This window comes from Mus caroli, unplaced genomic scaffold (genome assembly GCF_978045245.1).
Source record: "Mus caroli unplaced genomic scaffold, Mus_caroli_1 scaffold_19, whole genome shotgun sequence".
NCBI classification, from domain to species: Eukaryota; Metazoa; Chordata; class Mammalia; order Rodentia; family Muridae; genus Mus; species Mus caroli.
This window is the reverse complement of record NW_028227274.1, coordinates 61,220,657-61,241,174: the sequence shown is the minus strand read 5'-3', so window position 1 is coordinate 61,241,174 and position 20,518 is coordinate 61,220,657. Positions and strand designations below refer to the sequence as shown.

At 46.4% G+C, this 20,518-nt stretch overlaps 1 protein-coding gene across 1 annotated transcript in view; it reads right to left on the bottom strand.

The window, feature by feature from the left end:
- The window catches only part of Apcdd1 (APC down-regulated 1), a 29,953-nt gene extending 14,176 nt beyond the window's left edge, over positions 1–15,777 (bottom strand). Inside the window, exons 1-3 of the mRNA XM_021150269.2 lie at positions 15,383–15,777; positions 3,849–4,032; positions 521–1,052 (exon numbers count right to left, since the gene is read on the bottom strand). Coding sequence (XP_021005928.1) covers positions 521–1,052; positions 3,849–4,032; positions 15,383–15,440 — 774 coding nt within the window. The 5' untranslated portion in view covers positions 15,441–15,777. The remainder of the gene's footprint in view (positions 1–520; positions 1,053–3,848; positions 4,033–15,382) is intronic.
- Positions 15,778–20,518: the final 4,741 nt, after the last annotated feature.

Here is a 20,518-nt window from a genome sequence, read left to right as displayed (position 1 = left end):
ATTCACCAAGTGTAGAACAAAGGCACCTGACCCAAGAACCTCACAGGGTAACGATAGCGTGTCTCAGGAAGCCATTGGCAACCTGGAAGCAGGAACAGGTAAATGACCACAGGGAAGTCTAAGGTCCTATGGGACAGCGTTGTTCGTCCTACCTTCTCCAAAGTTGGGGTGTGCTGCTGATGGGGGTCTTTCCCAGCATGGTGGTTATGGTACCGCTCATGACCCTCATGCTGTCCTCTGGGCTGTACAGAACTTCTGGGATGTTGGAGTTATTGTTGATGGGCATCACGACTACTCCTCAGAACATGAACCACGGGGGGTGGCATCCCTGAGCTCCCAGCTACATGTCCCTTCCCAGCCTTCCACACTTCCCCCTTTGCATTCTAGAAACGCCTCCTCTATGAGGTAGAACCCTACATTCCTCAAGTTCCCAGGATCTCTCTGACATGCCCAGTGGGCCACCTATTTAACTTAATCAAGGAGATACAGAGTCTGCAGGGCTCTGTGGCTAGGTGAGTACCTTGGCATTCTGCAGGGGGGGCTGGTAACTGGACGGCCGGTAGAACACCCTCTGGGTAGCGTCCGTGTGGATGTCGCCCAGGAAGAGCTCCTCCACCAGGTGGTCCAGGCTGTGGTGAGGATACTGCTTCTCCACACGGATGAGCTGCAGCTCGTGCATGGCAAAGTTCACAGCCTTGGTGCACTCGTGGTTACTTTCCTCCTGCCACAAGTCATAGGCTACGTCCTGTACCCAGGGACCACCAGGAGCCAGGAAGCCTGGGCAAGTTCGGTTCACCAGTCGGCTGAGTTGTTCAGCGACTGCCTCTGTGTGGCAGATGACTTGGACGCCGTGAAGCTGGTAGTCAGCTTCGGTGCCCCCACGGATGATCCAGGACGCCTGGCGAAGCCGGATCTTGCCTCGGATGATGAGGGTGTAGGTGGGGTTTGTACAGCGGTTGCTGCCATAGTAAAACTGGTAGGCCTTGAAGGTATTATTGTTGTAGAATCTGTAAGACCTTGTCATGAACTCCGGCCCCGACCTTACTTCACAGCTGTTGAAGACAAGAACAGGGGAAGAGCTACATAAAGCCAACCGCGTGTGGAAGACAGAGAGGGCATGGCAAGTCATGGCAGTAGGAAGAACAATGTCTTCTATGTCCTTGACAAACGTCACTGTATTGAATCTTCACAGTAGGCTAGGTACTGTGTATGACTACCATCCATCTCTGAGGAAACCGAGGCAGCAGATGAAGAGACATGTACAAGAGCACATGAGTCTGACCGTGAATCTAGGCAATGCAGCTTCAGTCACTGACCCTAGCTACTCTATCTTAAAAGACTTTCACTCATTGTGTGTGAGGAGAAGCAGGGGCCTTAGGGAAGCTCCCCTCTCTCTGGAGAAAAGGGAATAGTGTGCTGCTGCCCTAGACCAGGAACACCCACCTGGTAGATATAGACTCATGAATCCTTCAAATCAGGGACCTTGTCTAGGCTGGTACGAGATGTGCTTTGTTCTGAAATGGAATCTTGGCAGAAATGGAAGTCTGCCCTTCTATCTACTCAAAAGTTTTATCCACTCAGTGGGAAAAAACATTAAGAGGCTGTTAAATGGAAGCAGAGTTAACACAATAAGAGAGACCAGGATTCCTTTGGTTTGTGTTGACTGAGAAGGAGGAAATGCCCTTAGATAAATGTTAGGCTCCCAAGCCAGAAACCCCATGACTGGGTCCTATGGAGCAAAATGGCTGGACAGTAGTCTCACATGGTTTGTCACCAATCGTATGGACACCGCAGAGCCTATACCAGTAGAGGCAGGGACTCTTGAATCACTGCCCAGTGTTTGTCCGTGAAGCTTTTGAGACCCTGGTCTTTCCAGTTAGGAGTCTTGGCTCATCAGAATTCTCCCTCTGCTCATGAACAACCCTGAGCTGTTCTAAATCAAGCAACCGGGAAGCCATCCAAAGCACAGGTGCTTCCCCAAACTGACAACAACTTGGACTTTTAGTTGGCAGACTGCTGAGGGATAAGGACTACTTAATATGGGTACCTTGTGTTATGTAAATATAGTTGTTAATGTTAAATAATGCCTTGTGGTCTTTGGAGGCAGAAGAAAGGGGCAAAGGCCCACCCTAGGCTTTTGACCCAAAGGGACTAGAGTTGAGCATGAGCAACGACAGAGATTTGTGGAGATTGGAAGAGCTCCTTCTTCATTTTTTTCTTTTGATCTATTGCTTTTAATCTCAACATCAACAGTGTGTGGGCTCTGCCTCCTGAACTCGATGCATCTCAGACCCAGCCATTTCTCTTTTGCAATCCAGCCACCATCAGCTCCAGCCAGAAGTGTGCGCATCTCTCAAGGGTCACTCCCAGCCTATGGTTGCCCCTGTATATTTGCTCAAAAGTGCTGCAGGGCCCTTTAATAGATCTGGATCCTATTTTAAGCAGTACTTCCAAGTTTTCTTAGATTAGAATACCTGTCAGCTGGACACAGCGGCACATACCTGTAGTGCTGCTATCTCGGAGGCTTACGCAGGAGAACCATTTACCTCAGGAGTTCAGGGTTAGCCTTGAACTCAGCTAGCTCAAGGGTAACACAATGACATGCTGTCTCAAAGCCAAACCAAACCAAAACCACAAAACAAAGTCAAACCATCATCAACAAGAAGTCTACTCTAAATTAACAATTATAACAGCAACAACGAAAAAGAACCTAATCTTCACGATGGCAAGATAGCTCAGAGCCACCCTGCACACGGGGAGCTGGGTTGCAAGGCTGGGATCATTGGGGACTCCAGGCTAGTCAAGCCATGCCCATTCTATATCCAGCCCTAACTCTGCTTCTTTCTCTACATAGATAACTCTTCCTGCGGGAAGAAAGTAGACTTTCAGGGCCTATCCTGATTCTAACGCAAGGCTCTCTCACACTCTCTTTCCTGTCATTGAGCTCCTGATCTTCTGGGTCCATCTGCAACATCTCTGACAATATGGACCAAGTCTGTTTGAGCTATATACACAAAATATACACAACTGCTGGCTACAGAGCAGCCACCTAATAAATGACCATCTTCAAGTTTTAATTCCACATTTAAAAATGTATCTGCGAAGAGTTTATCACAGTCACTTTAAGAGACCCACTTTTCGGGGGAAAAATCAGTTTCATCATTTTATAGGATTTCTTTCGTCTTATGTCCATATGTGTTGAGTTATTCCCGGAAGGTCTCTGGAGGCTGCTCTTCATATCCCAGGGACTGTGCATAGGGAGACGTCATCAGATCCCAGTTAGTCTTGTTAATGCTCAACAATTTAATGGGCAGAAAAAAAAAACTCGCTGATCCGCCTCTAGGCTATTTTTAAAAGCTCTAATGGAAGATAAGCCAGAGCTCAAACTAGGATAAATCTCAGCTTCACAGCACAGAAAAGAATCTAAGACCTGGCTAGTGAAGGCAGCTCTTAACTTACGCTTGGTGCCCTGAAACTGTAGATTAAGTTACAGAGTGTATGGAGAGAATATTCAGACCATAAGAAGCTTTGCAGTCGCGTTTCAGGGTTGGCGAAACACAGACGCTTAATTTCACTTGCTAATGGTTTCTCTTTATAGGCAAGTGGTCCCACCGAGTTCAGTAAACAAGGATCCATTCACTCACACCGTGTAGCTCTGATACTGCTGCTGCTTCAGAGTAAGATTTCTGCAGCTCTTAGTTCTGCTTGCATAACCAACCATAATTTCCAAGAGATGCCTGGTTCTCTCTCTTGCTGTTGATTGTACAAAGCTAGCATCTAAACCCATCCTCAGACCCTGCTTCCCAGGTTGCTCTCTTTGCACTTCCTGTCTCAAATGGAGCTCTTACCCTGTGGACACCCAGTGGCCCTCAATGGTTGGGGGCATCTGCACTGTGATCCGTGCACCATTGTGGAGATGCTTCAGCATATGATGACACTGTGACTCCTTGAAAGCCCTCCAGGCACTTTTCTCTAAGGACCGAGGGTGCGATCTGCTGTCTGGATGAAGGAGGGCAGAGCCCTCTCCCAGCCCTGGAAAAAACAAACCAAGAGCAGAAAGTAAGCAAATCAGCAGTCCCTGGTGTGAGTCAGGCAGACCATCCTGTCTGCAACTGGCAGTGAGTGTGGTGGGAAAAGCGTGCCCACTCCACCAGGCTGTGCACTGTGCCTGCTCCTTCAGAACTCCCATGCCAGGGACACTCTTGAAGATCACTTCCCAGGTGGAAACGGAGGCTTTCGAGAATCAGAACCTAGCTTGCTTGGGGCCACCCAGCTGGTTCTTTGCAAAGCCAAGGTTCAGGTACATTTACCTAGGCTTTTTACATATGCACAAGCACCTGTGTGGTAGAGCCCTGAATGGACCTCACCGGGTCAGTTCAGAGAGGCATGTTCTAGACGCACATGAAAAAAAAAAAGAGGTGGTGTTGAAGAAAGAGAAGGGAAAGGGGATATCAAGAAGGGGACCTTCACACAGTGACATATTTAGGTGAGGAATAATAAGAGCAAAGAGATCAACAGTGTTGAAAACATAGCCTGGCAGATGTGGAAAGAGAAGTGGCCAGGAGACAGTTCTCAATTCCTGGCTGGGACCTGCTCCTTGGCTGGCCTTCCATATGCTTGCACCAAGTCTCATAATTCCTGGCCATCACAGTCTCCAGATGGATGCCCTTGTTATGGTTTATCTATGGGCTTATGAATTAGAATCTTGGCTTCCAGATGTGATGTTAAGAGATGGTAGGGCCTTTTAAGTAATGAAGTCTAATAGTTGTCATCAAGGGCATTGTGGGAGCCACCCTAGACCCTGCAGAATGCTCATATTCAGATATCTGTTCCCAGTGTCTCAAACACTGAGAGGACAGAATGGGTTGCCGGTGTACAGTCCTAGCAGTTAGAAGATATATGTCTCTGAATATGACCTCTCATGGCTTCCTCTGTAAAATGCTGCCCTGTTGACAGAGCAACTGCTTCTTCTTCTTAGCACTATTCAAACACAGTTGGGAGCTATGAGTCTAAGCCACCTATGGGCTCTATTCAACTAGTGGAAACCTGAGTAAGAGATTCTTGACTTAAGTTGACGATGATACGTTATGGTTTGAATATGGAATGTCTCCCTATAGACTTATGGTTTGAAATGTTCATTCCCTAGCTGGTAACATTATTTAAGGAAGCTGTGGACCCTTTAGGGGGCAGAGCCTTGCAGGGAGAGAAGTCACTGGGGATAGGCATTGGAAGGTTATAGCCCTGCCTCTGATTCTACTGCCCTCTCTGCTTTCTGGTCCAACGTAAAGTGAAGAGCCCCCGTCACATGACCTCACCATCATGAGCTGAACTACTCTCCTCTGCCTTCCCCGTCATGGAGGACTGAGTTCTCTGGAAGAAGGAGCCAGAATGAGAGTATTCTTTGTTGTCAGATATTGTGATCATAGTGATGCAAACACTGCTGATACACGTGGTGCTCAGTTGAAGGCGAAGACCACTGCTTTTGACCTGAGCTGGTTGTGGGCAATTATACAAGCAATTATTATAGCAATATTGTGACAGCGTTGTTCACAGTCATAGTTATGCAGTAAGGGTCTCCATAGTCCAGGGAAACTTCTTCCAGTCATTCTCCTAACATTACGTTCCATTTCACATGTACTATCCCAGATGGGCAGCCTGGGCAATGGAAGAAGAAGCAAGCTTGCTGATCTCAGACTTGCCTTTTTTCTCCCCAAATCAGCACCCACTAACACAACAGCATCACACACACACACACACACACAGCAAAGGACCCTCCCCCTGTTGTTCAGCTGTGATGACACTGGGCCAGGACAAGTCAGGAGTGAACTACTGGCAATTCTGTGATGGACATCATCTACACCGTATGCCCTGCTCTCTCATGCAGCATTTAGCACAACTCTGATCATTTAATATTTAATACCTCTTTGTCTGATATCTACATTGATCTTTCATGTGGTTCTGAACTAATACAGGGAACAAAAGTGCCATTCACCTCTACCAACGCCAACAGCTATAATTATCCTGATGACAGTAAACAAGTCCATCCCTTGTCAGGCAATCAAAGAACAAAATGTCACACAACTCGCTATCTGGTGGATCAATAATATAGTCGATTATAATGTGACTGGCTTCTAATAGACTTTAATTAAAGACCTCAGGCATGAGAACAGGAGCGGATTCTACTTGAAATGTGACTCTAGGCATTCAATAAAGATGCTAGTATCTCGGGGATGGCCAAACTGTGTTCTAAAGCTTGATGTGCAAACTTCTGGATCTTTAAAGCCAAGAGCTCAAGGGAAGAGGCTGAGGTCGCCCCACCCGGGCTGCTTGAGTTTGAAACTGGATTTGCTGCTAACAGGATTTTATTCAACTCAAGACTTCCTTGGCGTCTGAGATATGTCGTTATTTTATTACCAGCAACAACACACAAGGCTCCAGCCATGACATAATGCTTTAACAATGTCCGAGAATCATTCACAGCAGCCTGAGATGGCTCTGACGTTTATCTGTTCAGGGAGAGCTGACAATTCTTCTGGTCTTTGGTGGCAAATGTTTACTCTTCACGTGTCTTGGTCACAAAACACAAACAGCTTCACGTTTTTGTAGGTATACTCATGTTCAAGCCACCAACACATGTTGGGTGAGAAACTATGGCATTGCAGATATTCCTTCCATAATAAATACTTGCCCCACTGAGGACAAATTAACACCCCTTGCTCTGTTGGAAGACCCATTTTACCCTTCAAAATAGTTTTCCTCCTCAGGCTCGGAGTAGTCACCAGTTGGCGATGGAGAGAAGGCATACGTGCTGAGTCAATAGTTTACTCTTTTGATTTTCAAACCCAGTCTACCTTAACTAACCTCAAAATAAGGAGTACAAGATACCCATGCAGGAAACAAGTTCAGAGACATGAGAAGCAATTGTGTCCAAGTTGCCAAAGTCAAGAGCAACATCATGGATCAGTGGCAGAGCACCCCACTCTTCTCTACTACTACTTACAGACCAAAGAAACTGTGACTCCCTTCCATAATACCACTCACCCCAGATAGAGATCTTAAAGCAGAAAAAAGGGAGAACGCCATCTTGTGGTTGGTGAAACACACTGTAAGCTGATAGACTCACACAAATTATTCAGCCTCTCTGAGCTTCAGCCCACTTATGTAATGAGCCCACCCCTCTTGGGCAGGGTCTAATTTAGCACAGTGCCTTTCGTGCACCGTTAACACTATTCAATAATGACACTTTTATGCCAGTCTCCCAAAGTCTCTCCTAACAAACAGTTAAAATAATGGTGGTCCAGAGCTGGCCTCCCTCTGAGCTCTGAGGAGAACGAAGTACCCAGAATTAAGCTTGGGCTGTCAGACAACATTTTATGATTCTGAAGAAGAAAGCAAAAGCATGGGGCTGGCAGCCAGCAATCTATTAATGATTCTGAAGAAGAAGAGAGCAAAGGCTGGGGCTGGCAGCCTGCCTTCTACAGTGATTCCAAAGAAGAGCCTATAGCACCAAGCATTTGATTGTTGGCAAGTTCTGCTCAGCATGACAAATACTGATCAACACTTTGTGCATTTTAGAGGCAGGACATACAAATATGAATTAAGGTAAGCGTTGTTGCCTTGGAAGTCTGGATAGGAAATGGGTCGAGACGACTAAGGAGGACTCTGGGAATACAACCAGGTCCTCAAAGGCAGAGGCAGGAATGATGGGTAGTATCTACATGGGTCATTCAAAAGAATGGAATCGCACCGGGAAGGAAAGTTATGCTTGTGTTCTTAGCAGGTGGCAAGAGAAATAAAATCCATTATGGAAATCACTGGAAAGTAGGAGACAAACATCAGTCTAGGATGTGGCTCTTGGTCATGAACACAGCCTAGCAACATGGTGAGGCAGACACTTCAGCCAGGGAACACATGACCAGCAGATGGAGACAACTCAACAGGTGTGATAGTGAATTTATGTGTTAATAATTGTCTTCATTTATTTCCCATGGTTAGAGGAAGCTACCTGAGGCTAGAATTTTTTTTAATTAAGTTTATTTTTGAATACAAAGTATGGCCTTGACTTTTGCTTGGCTCTGCTGGGGGCTATGACTCCTCTCACTGTGCTGGGTCCCAGCATGCTTCATGGCACTGTGATGGGAAGACAGTCAGACACAGGTAGGGACCACAGATCTATTAGAGCCACTTGCTCCCTGAGGTCATGTTAATTCTCCCCAAGGGCAATGTCTCCAGGGACCTAATCACTTCCCACTGGGCTCCAGTTTGGGGGGGGGGGGAAGAGGAGCTGTAGTGAGACTTGAACAAGCCTAGAGCTTTACACAAGCTAAGCAAGCTCTTCACTCCTGAGCTACATCCCCATCCTCAGCCCTTTTTATAGAGTCTCACTAAGTTGCCTGGGGTGGCCTTGAACTCACTCTGTAGCTCTCCTTGGCCTTGGCCTTTTGAGCTTTTAAGAAACTGTGATTACAGGCATGTACCAACACAGCCTGTCTTAGGCTTCACCTTTTCAAGGTTCCACTATCTGACATCATTACACAGCTTTCTACAAATGAACCCTTGAAGAGCATACTATGTCTTAAGTTTAGTATTGGTTTTTGTCTTCTTTCTCTTTGCAGGTGGATAAAAATATCTCTGGGTTTTTTGTTTTTTGTTTTTGGCTGATATAAAAACATATGGATGGCCTTCTTTTAAGTGCTAATTCTGTTTGATGTCTAGGAATTGGAAGGGTATTTGATGTACCATTTTCATTTGGGGGAGAAGCTAAAGCCAACATTCTTACAACTCTTTTTCAAGGCATTGCCTTGGTGTGTCAGTCAAGGAGCCCAGCCTTAGACTTCTGGTCAACCCAGGGGACTCTGTGGTCACACAACACTTGACAATTCATTTTTTTCAGAAACATTGCCTCATTTAGTCAACTGCTATTACCACTTAGGCACAGAGACAGTCTGAGGTAAATTTATGAACAGTTGTCCTCAGCACCCATTGACAGGGAAGCACCTATCACTGTTCCCAGTCCAGGGGAACTCTGAATAAGTTATCATATTACTTCTCCAGGAAATGACCTCAAGCATGGCCTGTACCCAAATAAAATCATTATGGCAAACAGGTGGGTTCTGTTCTTTTGAAGGAATGTGAGGGAGGGGGAATGTAAAAGTCTAGATGGAAACTGTTCACTTATTGAAAAAAAATTAAGTTCTGTGAGGTTAAGCATTTAGAGGTTACCAAGTTCGGAATATTATACAGACCCTGGGGTTCATTATGGACTGTGCGCACAGGGATAGATGCATGAGTGACATGACCCTAAGCAGGGAGGTGAATTACCGCACTCAGGAATCTAGATTTTGCTATGATCTTATCCACCAACACCCAGCAGTCTGCTACTCAGACAGTAGGCATACCCAACAATGGCAAAGAAAACGCAGATTAGCTTGAATAAGATGAAGCACAAGGTTGACTTACAATGAAGTTTGTGCTCCAAGTAACAGACCTTGAAGTGCCCGGGTCTTACATCACTTAAAAGCACAGGTCACACTCTTGGAAGGTGGTACTTAACAGCTTTCACGGGGAGAGGTGGAACTGAAATGTCCACTGTCACCCACACATCTCCCCTGAACTCAGACCCACAGTGCTCTCAGGAGCAAGCCAGGCTACTGAGAAATTGAAGAAGACCCTTGAAGAGACGGAAGGGAGGGAGGCAGTGGTTGTTCAGCCTCTGAGAGCCAACATTCATTTACTCAACAAAGATCTAAATAACAACCATGTGTTGGGTTCTTTCATATACAAAGATCATTGTTGACTTATGAAAAGTATATGGGGGCTAGATCCTTGATTTTTTTCCAATATTTTAAGAACTCAATTTATCTACAGATTCTGGTTTCCACATGCCTATGTAGACATACTGGGAAGAAAAATCTTCTAAGGCATTTTATAGATAACACAATGCAACATTCACTGGAAAACAATAACTTTCAAGCACACACTTGGGTCTGAAATAAACTTTGGTCAGGCCAGTCTTTAGAGTTATACACTCATGTTTAAAACTTAATGTTAGAAAGTCAATAAATGTGATATTAACACATTAGCAATATTTTCTCTGGGCGGGGGGTTCTGAAGGATCCCTTTCTCAACTCCTTTTGCAGCTTTCCCTACTTTCCATAATGTGTGTGCCTCAATAATCAGAGGGGTACGGTATCTCAAGTCAGCACTAGCGATGATATAGAAAATGAGACTGACGAGCTTAACTACAGGTAATTACTTACCCATGAAATCGCCCTGCCCAATTAAATGAGCAGTCATTACTGTAAAGCATGCTTTGAAGTGGATACAGGGAGATAAGCCCCAGCACAGCTCCCCGGTCCTGGAGTAAGAGCTTGTGTACTGCAGATGGTAGTAGGGCTAAACACCATGTGGGCCCTGGTGCATACCACACTCTTGGTTTTAGTTCCAAGTTTCTGTCCAGCAGCAAACAAACACTAAATGAACTGCTTATACTGTCTGTAAACCTTCCTACAGAAAATATTTACCCTTTATAAAAATTAATAAAGCAAAAAATTTTGAAATTTCTGGCTATGTTTGATTTTAGTGAGCATATTTTAATATCTGCCAAGGCCTTTGGACTGGATATGGGCAGAACTGAGATGGCCAAGTCCTCTGTGTCTATGTGTTGTATACCACATATATGTGATATATGTTCATACAGCATACATATATGTACTGTGTATAGTATATCAATATGGTATATGCTTGGTATTTGTTTTTGTTTGTGTGCAGTGTTTGTGATGTATGTGGGTGTTTGTGTGTCATGTTTGTGGTATATCATACTTATGATATCTATACCATATATACATATGTGGTATGTGTGTCTCTAAGTACCCGTGTGTGATGTGATCTTTGTGCTGTGCATGGTGCATGTTTATGTGTGATATTTGTGTGTGTGTGTGTGTTATACATGTGGAATTTCTGAAAGCAGACTAGTACAATGACCCACAGTTGGCCACCCTCCTGGATCTGAGGTTCTCAGTGTCATTTCTTCATTACTACTAGATATTCTTTAGGATTCTAAAAAGGGAAAACTCCCTCATCAGCCCTGCGCTGAGTAGCAGTGACACATATTGGCAGTGGACCTGCAGACAAACGTTTTTGAACAAATGGCTAGCTGGACGAATCAAATCAGAGAGCACTCACGGAACAGAATACACTTAGTGATTTCACCTAAGGACCCTTCCTTTCTTGTACTTAGGTAAAACCATTCTACTTTCCAGAGTGAGTCACTCTGAAGCTGGGGGGAACTCAGCAATAGCCCACAACTGTACAATCATGACACAGTAGCATGCAGTCCTGCCAGACGGTGGCAGGTGTCTTCCTGAAGTTTCCTCTGGGATCACTTCAGCTCAGGCACACCTGCTCTGTGTGCCCCCAGCCTCTACCCATCATCCTCCAGAGTGCCAGATCCTATCCCTGCTCTGACATGGTTCATGTTTCCTTTTGACTGTGTCAGTCATCATGTGTCCCTCAACAGTATGTACAACATGGTCATATCACACATGATCACAGGACTGCTCACGTAGGATGCAAGCCCATCTATGTAACAAAAGAACATATGACATCTGTCCAAGGTCCTTGCCCTTACTCTGTACAAACAAACTATGATCAGGATTCCATTTGATGACAAGGAGGGGAAAAACAATGGGGAAGAAAATGTTTTCTCCATTACAAAGGCGATTGTCAGAAAAATGCCATTTTGAAGATCTCTATTGCACTCCATTTCAATGTTTTCTTGAAATTTGTTGGTTAAGCACTGATTTGGCAATTGGCAGGTTTTTAAAGTCTATCTCCTCCTCCCTCCCTCTCACTCTCCCTCCATGTGTGTGTGTGTGTGTGTGTGTGTGTGTGTGTGTCTGTCTGTCTGTCTGCTGTGTGTAGGCTCATGAGTATATTCTTGTGTGTGGAAGTCAGAAAATAGCCTTAAGTGTCAAGCCTCAGATACTACCATCTGTCTGTCTGTCTGTCTGTCTGTCTGTCTGTCTGTCTGTCTCTGTCTCTCTCTCTGTCTCTCTGTCTCTCTCTCTGTCTGTCTCTCTCTGTCTCTGTCTCTGTCTCTGTCTCTGTCTCTCTCTCTCTCTCTCTCTCTCTCTCTCTCTCTCTCATTGGCCCACTATTCAAGCAAACTAGCCTGGCTGATCAGAGATATGTCTACTTCTACCTCACCAGCCCTGGGATGACAAATAAATATGCTTATATGGGTTCTGGAGATCAATTCAGGTCCTGCTGCTTTCAGGCAAGCCCTTTACCAACTGAGCCATGTCCTCAGCTCCTCAGCATCTGATGATGCTGAGAATGAAGCCGAATCGAAGGGAAGGACTGAAAAGGTCTCCACTTCTCTGAAAAGTCAAAGAGCTCTACAAACGTAAACAGTGTTTGAGCAACAACTTTCCCCAACATCTGCTCCACTACGGAAATGTGCTGGTTGTAAGGTCAGTGTAGCTCCCCCCCCAACCCCCCTATTCTCCACACCTCCTGCCAGTCCGTGTCGAGAGCTGAATGAGTTTTAAATTTTGACATGTGAACGTAAGCGCCTTCTCAGTGAAGCAGAGAAAGCAGTGATAATGGATAGCTGCCAGCTGTGTACCTTTGTGACACTCAGCGGGTTTATTTGGATTAAGAAGTGCAGTTGTTTGCAGAATCTGAGGGGGAGGAAAGCAACCTGACAGGCACATGCCTGTGCATCACACTTTGAACTTGGGTCTGGAGCCGCTGCATCCACAGTTGTATAAGAGAATAAAAGCAAGAAAGTCCAAGGTCCTGTGATAACTCATTTGCTCATGGATAGGGCTTGGCAGGGGGTGGGGGGGTGGGGTGGACTTGTGACTTCCAATGAATTGAAATCAAAGTGGCTACAGAACTGAACAAAAACTGGATCCCATACATAATGGCACTGCCCACCAGCATCCTCCTCCAGGTCCTTCAGAAAGCCTTTCTGTGATTTCCTCTTTAACCTCATTTGTCCATGCAGCAAATCTTCTAGATGGGCAGTCTGAAATGTATTAAAGTTACTACTCACACATTTAGAACCACATGACCCTTGCTTTTATCTACAAAACTGCTATCACAAACAGTCAAATGGCATCGCATGGTTAGCGAATCAAATGCCTACAGAGCAGAAAAGAAACCATTAATCCATTCTAGGATAACGTGTGTCTTCTGTTGAAATAATTGAGCGGGCTCTAGCTTTTGCCACAGGATGGTTTAGAAGCCCATAAAACCCCTATCTCTTAAATGGGGCAGCTCATCAAGCCACTCTCTGGGGTTAAGTTGATTAATACTCATTTTCTGTTAAAATGCTCTAATCATATACAACTTGTGGCAGGGAAGGATTTCAACCCTCTTCGGACGCTTTCTGCTATCCTAACCAGTTATGGCCAACCTTTCTTAGACAGTGAGCATTTGAAACTTGTGTTTCCTTTTTGCAGCAGATCCCACAACTCCCTCTTGGATCCAAGTAGATAGAACTTTGGGTGACTTCTGTTTTAATAATTGCATCATTGCGAACTCGATGTGAAGTTGCATTACTCTGTGAAAGTTTATCCAGGTTGTCCAATTAAGCTCTTCAAACCTCCCTTTTTATCTGAAGTTCTCTTCATAAACACGCATGCATGCTCTCTGGCCCCGTTCCTACTTGCAGCCCAGACTGCCTCTTGCAGCTACTCCCTCTGTCTTCTTCTTCTCCTGGCACCAGTGGGGAGACTTCCCCAGATCCCATGGAGTAATCACAGACTCCTGACTTCAGTGTGGGAGATTTCTGGCCACACTGACCAAACGATACACTTGTATATACCGGCCAGCCACTCCTATCTCAGTTGGATTGCTAAGTAGGCATATCGAACATCCCGTTTCTCAAGAGGCAGCAAAAGGATCAGAGTGGAGCCATGCACGGTACATTTGTGAAGATGGTCCCTGAAGCCCAACTGGTAATGATTTCGTTCGAAACAGTCTATGGATATGGAACTTTTAAGTAACTCTTTATTTGACAGCACTACTATCTCCATGACCCCCCTCCCCCAGCAGACACTGTAACAGTTCTTTTTTTTCAACCAGGGGCAATTTTCCCTGTTTCATCCTCTCTTTTTTCTTGTGTGTGTGGCAGCTGCTGTTTGATCTGCTCATTGGCTCTGATTTGTTTCATGTTTCAGCCAAAGATTAAAACTGCTCTGTAATTCTAAGCAGATGGGCCTAGAAGTCCAACCCTATAATTATACATTCTCTCTCTTTGCCCTGGAACTGCAAGCCTTCCATTCTGACTTTTAAGATGTTGCGATGGCTGGGGCTCAGTGTACACCTTGGCAATCAATTGCTCAGGTAGGTCCATAAAGCCTGGGGGAACTTCGAAAGCTGTCCCAAAGACTACAAAGAAAATAGCACCCCCAGAAGCCTGCAGTTCCCTTCCCTTCATTCTCTGAGGCACAGGGTGGGGGTGGAGTGGGGGGTGGGGACTGTCCCCCAATAGACCAGCTGCAGGTTCGGATGGCTTTAGTGGATGTTTAGGAAGGAGAGCCGTGAAGCCACTCGGCTGAAACGTCAGATGTCTGACTATTGCCCCGGACAACAGAAGGACCACACCACTGCCTACCACAAGTATCAACAACCACCTGTCATCAAACATATTTTGTCCACCCCAATGCAATTGTCTTATTTTGCACGGTGCAATTTCTAGAACCCCTTTCAAGAGCAGATGTCTGTGGTTCTGCAGCCTGGAGAACCAGCGCAAGCAGCAGCACAGGAAAAACTTGATTCCACACCAGCGGGAGGGATCTGGGCATCCAGCTCCTTTAGTCTGGCTTCCATGATCCGCTACCAAGAGTCCCCTTGCGCCCGTCCAACCCGGCAGCACACTAAGATTCAATGCGGAGCCTGGGTGCAGGCAGACTACAAACACTGGTCCTCAGACGGCAGACAAACACCCGCGAGACGTGTCCTCCCTGTAAACCATCACAGCTTTCTCTTTACAGTCTCATAAAGGACCTCACCGAGAGCCCCTGCTGCGCTCTGACACCGGTGGAAAGGGGACCGCAAAGCCTGCGATTCTGTGACAGTTTACAGCTGGAAAGGCCCTCAGACTGGATAGAAAGTTTTCCCTCGGCTGTGCAGCTACGGATTTGAGAGATTAAAAAGTATCTGGGAGAGGTTCGCATCCTTCCAGAAAGAACACTGCAGCGGCAAAAACCACTGCGGGTGCCGCTGGGGAAAGGGGCTCTGCGCACCCACCGGCCGGAAAGGGCAAATGGGCACACTGTGCACCCAGCGACCCGGCGCGACTCCTGCCGTCGTCGTCCGGGCGATGGGAGGACCAGAACCTCCCCACTCACCCATCCATCCCCGAACTCACCGTGCAACAGGAGGGCTGGGAACAGGTATCCAAGCAGAAGGCGGCGCACACGGGACATCTCGGGGCTCCTCCGGGCTTCGCTGTAGTCCGTCCCCGTCCCCCTCCGAGCGCGCGCGCGGGCCACTCCGGTGCAGGGCGCGCTCGGCTCCTCAGCCGCAGCCCCCGGCGGGCGCCCGCCAGGCCGGGCCTCAGGCAGCAGCGCGCCCCATCCCCGGCGGGCGTAGCACGGGACTGCGGGGCGCGCGCTCCCTCGCCGCCGTCCGGCCCCTGTCCGCGCGGGACTCCGAACCGCAGCCCAGCCTCTCCGCGTTTCGCCCCGGCCCCTTGGCTCCCAGCCCCAGTCCCGAGGCCCGCCCCGGCCGCGGCGCGCACAGCTCGGAGGTACAGTGGCCGCTGCTGCCGCCGCGGCAGACTCTCCTCATATTTGCAGAGCGCCGCGGGCGGCTCGGAGGCAGGGCCTGGGAGGGGCGGAGTGTCAGGGAGGCCACGCCTTAAGTTCCGCCCCTTCTCCCCGCTTCCCTAGCCCGCCCTTCTGCTCGAGAGCTCCGAGCCTCTCATCCTCCTCCTTGATATCTCCTCCTACTCCTCTCCCACTTCCTCCAGGGCTCCTGCTCTTTGGTTTTCTCCCCCTTCTCCCTCAAAGGCCCGCCTTTCCCGTCTGCCTGGGCGCATCTCCATATCTTCAGCCCCTTTTCTGTTCTTCTCCTCCGCGACTGCTCACTCTTGAAAACTGAGACCCTTGAGCCAGGCAATTACAGCTTGTGCTGCTACCTTCTATTCCATTCATTCTCGCAGCCTTAAACCTGTACAGCCCCGGACTCTTCTTCTCCATTCCATTTGCAGAAGTCATTTGCAAGGGAGCGGTGAGGGTCTTTAGAACTTAGTTTTTTAGTGCGATCTTAGCTAAGCGGTTTTTTGTGGTTGTTGTTGTTAAATGGAGGCTGGGTATGCTCTTGTATGGGAACTTACAGAGAGGAAAAGAGATCGGAGGGTACTGAGCTCTGGAAAACTGGGCTCTCTGGAGAACACAGTTTTCTCTGCAAATCCTACCAATCTATGCCTAGGAAACACCAAAGCCTTGTAGCTGGCCCCTTCTTGACCAGTGCAGGGTTTAGACTGCAGGAGTCTTTTCTCTTTGCCACCCCTTTTCTGTTAGGCTTGTTGAAACTGGGGAAATTTTCACAGAAAATTGCATGGCTCCTTTGGAGTCGTTTTCTCTCCCAGCATGAATAACCACTATGAGGCTGCTTTAATTTGTGGTCTGTGGTCTGTTCAAGTTCATATTGAACTTTATATTCCAGGGCAATGAGCTTCCTCTCCTCTTTCTCAGTCCTCCTGCACTGGACAGTCCTGTAGCTGACTTACCTGGACAGCCCTTCCTCTACAAAAGTCTTGCCTGGGCTTCCTCTTCTCCCCTGGGGGTGGGGGTGGGGGAGGGGAATTACCAGACTCCAAAGATGACCATCAGGTCACCTCCTCCTCAAATTGGGATAAAGAGCAGACATGAGACCAGATGGAGTGGAAACCATTTCTTGACTCAACTCTGTTGGTGTTTTTCCTAATAAAACACTTTAGCTACATGCTTGATTTCCCAAGAGGGTTTTCAACCCCTTTGAACAATGCAATAATTCAACTTTTGGGGCATTAGACTTTCAAAACTAGCTGGACCTTAGCCCTGGACGGTTCCCACTCTTACAGGTTCTTCTCTGTGGACTGTTTCCATGTGATGCTACTGATAGTTTTGGATGCATTTTCATCCCTGTTGTTACCTTTCCATCATTATTACAGGGTCATAATGCACAGCAGCTGCCTGGTGCACAGGGATCTTAAGAGAATTATCTATGCCACTGTTTGCAAGCCTTAAAGATGAAAGAATCTGTGTGTGTATGACAGGGGGAGTGGGGTCTCAGAGATGGTGCCTGGGGAGATGGAGTTGTATTTTGTCTTTCCTGCTCTGTTCAGTTTTTCTGGGCTGGACTTTGTTCCTGGCCATTGATCACCCGGTTGCTAGACTTGAGTAGCCAACCATTGTCTAGAGAACAATGGCTTTGGAAATATGAATGTTTCCCAAGGATCAATCAGATATTCATCTTAAACCTTGAACTCATTCCTTCAGAGATGTTGGGCAGCTGGAAATGGCATGAACAGTGCACTTGCCCACTTAAGCAGAACATCGGACCTGTCACCAGGAACGCTTATGACGTAGTATTTAGTTATTCTATGTCTTTTAAACTTTTGATGTCTTTTAGTGTATTGGAGAATATTTGAAATGAGCTGACAATTTAGGACAGTCTTTGGAGTGGTGTGTTTCAAGTAAACAAGACTGTGGAGCTCATTCATCACCTATCAGCAGAAAATTAGGTAATGCACTGTATTTCAGTCATTGTTTAATTGTGTTATTTGGATAATAAAACAAAAAAGAGTAAAACCAAAAGGCTAGCTGTAATTTGGCATCATCCCGACACTCAAGTTCTTTCAACTTTTGTTTTCCTAGCTGGTCTTACTGATGTGGCATAAACAAAGCCAGCATGATGTCAGCAGTTTGAAATTTGTTTTGTCAGTTGTATTTTCCCCATGTTCTCTTCTAGATCTAAGTGCTGGACCATCTCAACATGATTATACCCAGAAATGTCCCAGTCTAGTCCTGCAGCTGCCTACTCCAGATCTACCCCAACAACGGAGCTCATTCTCTGCATCACCCACCCTCTTTCCTTCTCTTCCTCCTTTTCTTCCTCTTCTCTTTCTCCTCCTTCCTTCTCCTCTCCTTCTCCTCCTTCTCCTCCTTCTCCTCCTTCTCCTCCTTCTCCTCCTTCCCTCCCCTTCTCTTTCTCCTTTCTCTTTCCTTCCTTTCTCCTTTAGACCATGACTCTATTCAATGTATTTCCCAAGCTGGCCTCGAACTCCTAGAGTCAAACGATCCTCTGGCCTCATCCTCCCAAGTAACTGGTATTGCACTTGCACAATGCTCTAGGTAAGGAGTAGCTTTTAACCTTTGTTGCTAGTGTACCTACTTCTAGAGAATAATAATGAAAAGCACAGTATAAATCTGTCCTGGAATGACTATGTTGGGCTCTGTGCCCAGAGGAACAGGGTTGGGAAGATCTAAAGAGATGAAAGGGCAATTGTTGACTCCAGGATCCTCAGAGCAGTAGGTGAGAGCCAGGTGGTTCAGGTCTCGGCAATGATGGAAAGGATCCAGAAACAGATAGCAGAACAGGATTCTCCAAGTAGAATCAGCAAGCGCGGTAGAATAGTCTAAGTCCACTCCCCCTCCAAATCCTTTATGTCTATTGATGCAGATGAATGTGCATAAAGAGCTATGGTCTCAGCCACACAGCACCCTCAAAATTCTCAAGATTTGTGCCGTTCCCAACACATTTACCAAAACATCTATTTTTTGTGGACATGTCTCATCTGCTGTGGATTCTGAGCAGGGGTCAATGCTGAAGTGGGTGTGGTACAGCTCACAGCATCCAGGGATCAATTTGGCTTGATTTGTAGCAGTTGTTGGAATGATATATCTATCATCTGGCATTTGGATGCTTGGTGCATAGTAGGTATATGAGGAGAATTAGTGATATGGCTTCATCGGAGGAAATATGTCACTGAGGGTAAGTTGGGAGGCTTCAAAATACTCAAATCATTTCCAGTTGGTGTTTTGCTTCCTGTTTGTGGTTTGAGATGTGAGCTCTCCACTGCTCTAGCTACCCACCTCCAACTACCTCCACTCTGCCATCATGGACTCTAACCCTCTGCAACTGTAAGCCCCCAAATAAATCTTTCCTTCTAGAAGTTGTATTGGGCATGATGTTTTATCACAGCAATAAAAACATAGCTAATACACATACACATAAAAGCCGTGACACAGCTTTTAAGCGCCACAAAACAGTAAGAGCAAGCCCAATGTCACTGTTACTCAGCAAGCGAGACCCCTCCCCCATGCCACCAGCTAGTTTTCTAATATAATTCTTACAAAAATCAAGCTAACGGTGTGTTATCATGTGAGCCACTAGATGTTCCAAGGGTCCAGGGCTCTCTGTTCTTGAAGAAACTGATATATTTAAGAGAGTGCAAAGAAATGGGAAGCACACATACCAAAACCTGTAACAGACACATTTGAAAGCACTCTGCCACCTCAGAGTGCTTTCTCAGAGGCTGGAAGATGTCCCCAGGAATTGATCCCCTCACAACATGCTGAGTGTCTGAGCCAGGCCTGTGACTTGAGTAGATTCCTAGAGACTAGAAGCAGGGAAGGTTGGAAATTACTGTCTTGGCTATTGTCTTCTCAGCTCAGCCAGGGTATCCTTAGAAAGGATTCTTTCTCCTGAGAGTTGTATATTTTAAACTCACTTCCTAGATCAACGTTGTTTTAAAATAATACAACAGATTAGATGTCACTCTGAATCAATTACATGTCACATTGCATCTTGGATCCTGGGGGCTTCCAGAGGAAATTGATGAGGGCTTGAGAGGGGACCACTCCTCTGCCCAGTAGTTCATTTATGGTGTGCACATCCCAGGTGTGCTGGCCAGCTGCAGAGGACCAAGTGCCTCCAAAAGCACGAACATGTGAGAGTGATACAGCTTAGCCTGCCATTCACCATCTGTCACCAGTTTGTTTGGTGTGACTCATGGGAAGATTCAGACCTTGAACACTTGGGGTCATGCCACAATGTCCGTTGTTGGGAGATTTATAGCTCTGTGATTACTAAAACTGACATTCTTGTAAGATGATTGTCTGCCTAATCTAAGAGCTTGATCGGCTCATTTGGAGCTTTTGGCATTTTGAAGATGGAAAAAAAAAGGAGTTGATGCTTATTTTTTTTGTTTGTTTGTTTGGTTTTGTTCTCTTCTTCCTATTGTGTCTTCACAAGTCCTTTATAATGCAGACTGTCAGTTGGGTACATGAGACATGATAAGCTTAGATGATCAGTGCAGAGTCTTAGTAAAGCAGTGAGTAGTACTCTAAGCCACCGAAAAGACACAGTGTGACAGCCACGGGAAGACTTAAGAACACTGGCACTCACCAGGGCCTGCCAGAAGATGCTATGATATACCTAGATGTGAGCTCTAACCCTTTGCAACCGTGTCAAGTATGGCTAGACCAAGGGCATCGCTTAGTGGTCAAGCATTGTG